Source organism: Aegilops tauschii, chromosome 7, assembly GCF_002575655.3.
Source record: "Aegilops tauschii subsp. strangulata cultivar AL8/78 chromosome 7, Aet v6.0, whole genome shotgun sequence".
In the NCBI taxonomy this organism is placed as follows: domain Eukaryota; kingdom Viridiplantae; phylum Streptophyta; class Magnoliopsida; order Poales; family Poaceae; genus Aegilops; species Aegilops tauschii.
In genome coordinates, this window is record NC_053041.3 from 46,761,759 (window position 1) to 46,764,424 (window position 2,666).

General features: G+C 57.6%; 1 protein-coding gene across 1 annotated transcript; it reads left to right on the forward strand.

Annotated features, from left to right (window-relative positions):
- Nucleotides 1-1,030: 1,030 nt before the first annotated feature.
- Nucleotides 1,031-1,657, forward strand: LOC141026759 (uncharacterized). Its single transcript, XM_073503607.1, has one exon. The coding sequence runs from the start codon at nucleotides 1,031-1,033 to the stop codon at nucleotides 1,655-1,657; it is 627 nt and encodes a 208-aa protein (XP_073359708.1).
- Nucleotides 1,658-2,666: the final 1,009 nt, after the last annotated feature.

Consider the following 2,666-nt stretch of genomic DNA (forward strand, 5'->3'; position numbering starts at 1 on the left):
CCGAGCCTGCACTTTCAGCCCAGTAAAACCCGTGGCGGGGCTAGGGTTTGCATCCAGGGCGTTGATTTTGATCAGACGGTGACCCGTTCTTTTCTCTCGAACAAAACAGGAGACCGTGCGAGACCTCGATCCAGTTCCTCTCCTCGCCCGGCGCTCTCGCCCGTTCGCTCCTCTCTCGCCCGCTCGCCCGGTTCCAGCTCCGTGAGCAACGCCGGCGCGGCGAGCCAGGGCGGCACCGGCGAGGCAGCCCCTTCCCCTCCCCTCTCCGTTTCCGCGAGAGAGAGAGACAGAGAGGCGCTCTTCGTTTCCCCATTTCTTTTCCAGCGAGAGAAAACGGAAGAGGAGCGCGACCACTTTGCGTCGTGGCCATCCTCCTCGTCGGTCGCGCGTCCTCCCTTTCGGTGAGCGCGCCGCCGTCGAGGGATTTGGCCGCGGTGCTTACCCCCTCCCTTTTTTTGTTGTCTTTTTCCTTTCTTTTCCGGCGAGCAGTTGCTAGCTCCGGTGGTTCTTCTTCCGGACGCCTCGGCTTGCCGATGCGCGTCCGAATCAAGAGGAACGGCGCGGCCTCGCGGCGGCGCGATTACTTTGCCCTTTTGCCCCTCTTGTTCTTTTAGGGTTAGGGTTCATGTGGGGGCAACTCTTTCTTTCTCTGGTTTCTTTTTCTTTCCGAAAAAACTCAGCCAAGATGGCTCTGAAACCATTGATAGATCCTCTGGATCGGATTTGGCTAGTTATTCCGGTAAACCTACCTTCTCCTTGTGCTGACGAGCTCGATCCAGCGCCGGCCATGGTGATGTGGTGATGGCGGCGATGTGGATAGAGAGATGGCGAGGAGGTGGTGCTTCCCGTGAACGTGGGGTTTGTGGCGGCGATGAAACTTCGTCAGTCGTGCCCCGGCCCCATCTCTGTTAATATAGCGCGGGTCACAGGGGCCCATCAACCATAATGGGTTGGGCGCCCCCGATCAGGGCGCATTGACCAAGGGCCTGGCAGGCCGTTGGGCCTGCACAGAGGAGATCAACCTAACAACATGAACTCGTTGCTTTGCATGCAGCACTATCCTCACAATGATATCGCCAAAGGGAAGATGCCAATGCATATTTCTGGTGTGCCTCGATCTGCAGACTTTGAAAAGCAACCGGCGAAAGGGAACAAGGAAGAGCAGAGTTGGGCTAGGCCTCCCGCAGGCTGGGCGAAGCTCAACAAGGATGGCGCGTTCGTGGCGGCGGACGGATCAACAGGGTCCGGTATGGTGCTGCGAGATGATACATGCGGCATTATCTTCACTGCATGTCGTGGCTCCTTCCCATGTGATAATGCATTACAAGCAGAACTTGCGGCCTGCCGCGAGGGGGTTGCACTGGCCCTTGAGCGTACAAGCTGTCCTATCATCATTGAAATGGATCGTGCAGAGGCCGTCTCCATGCTCCAGTCGGTGTCTCAGGATCGCTCTAGCAGCATGGCATGTATCAGGGATATTAAGGCGCTCATGGAGAATGGCAGAGAGATGGAGATCAAGCTTATTAGCCGCTCCCAGAATATAGTGAGTCATGCCTTAGCAGCTTATGGGGGTAGTTTGCCTCGAACCGCGGTGTGGTTAGGCTCAGGTACGGAGGAGATTGTCACTCTTTGTATGAACGATATTATGCGTCCCTAGATTCACTACTGGAATCGCCCTATACGCCGAGTGCCACGGACACTCGGCAAAGGCCCAAAACCCGCCGGCAACGCCTTTGCCGAGTGTCACCTTCGGCAAAAGCCACCCGGCATACACCTCTTCGGCAAACAGAAATTTGCCGAGAGCCATAACAAGGGCACTCGGCAAAGCCTTTGCCGAGAGCTAAAAAGCACGTCTCGGCAAAATAAAGCAGCTAACGGATACGTCCGTTAGCTCCAGACATGTGGGACCACGCAAACTTTGCCGAGAGCCACTCTCGGCAACGAGAAACAGTAGGAGGCTGACACGTGTCCCCTCCTTACATGTGGGACCAAGAGAGCAGGCCGAGGGCCAACTCTGCCGAGAGCCCCTCTCGGCAAAGAGAACCAGTAGGAGGCTGACACGTGTCCCCTCCTGACATGTGGGTCCACGAGAACAGGCCGAGGGCCAACTTTGCCGAGAGCCCCTCTAGGCAAAGATAACCAGTAGGAGGCTGACACGTGTCCCTCCTGACATGTGGGACCACGAGAACAGGCCGAGGGCCAACTTTGCCGAGTGCGCCTCTCGGCAAAGAGAACCAGTAGGAGGCTGACACGTGTCACCTCCTGACATGTGGGGCCACAAGAACGGGCCGAGGGCCAACTTTGCCGAGAGCCCCTCTCGGCAAAGAGAACCATTAGGAGGCTGACACGTGTCACCTCCTGACATGTGGGGCCACGAGAACAGGCCGAGGGCCAACTTTGCCGAGAGCCCCTCTCGGCAAAGAGAACCAGTAGGAGGCTGACATGTGTCACCTCCTGACATGTGGGACCACGAGATCAGGCTGAGGGCCAACCTTGCCGAGAGCCCCTCTCGGCAAAGAGAACCAGTAGGAGGCTGTCACGTGTCACCTCCTGACATGTGGGACCACGAGAACAGGCCGAGGGCCAAGTTTGCCGAGAGCGCCTCTCGGCAAAGAGAACCAGTAGGAGGCTAACACGTGTCACCTCCTGACATGTGGGACCACGAG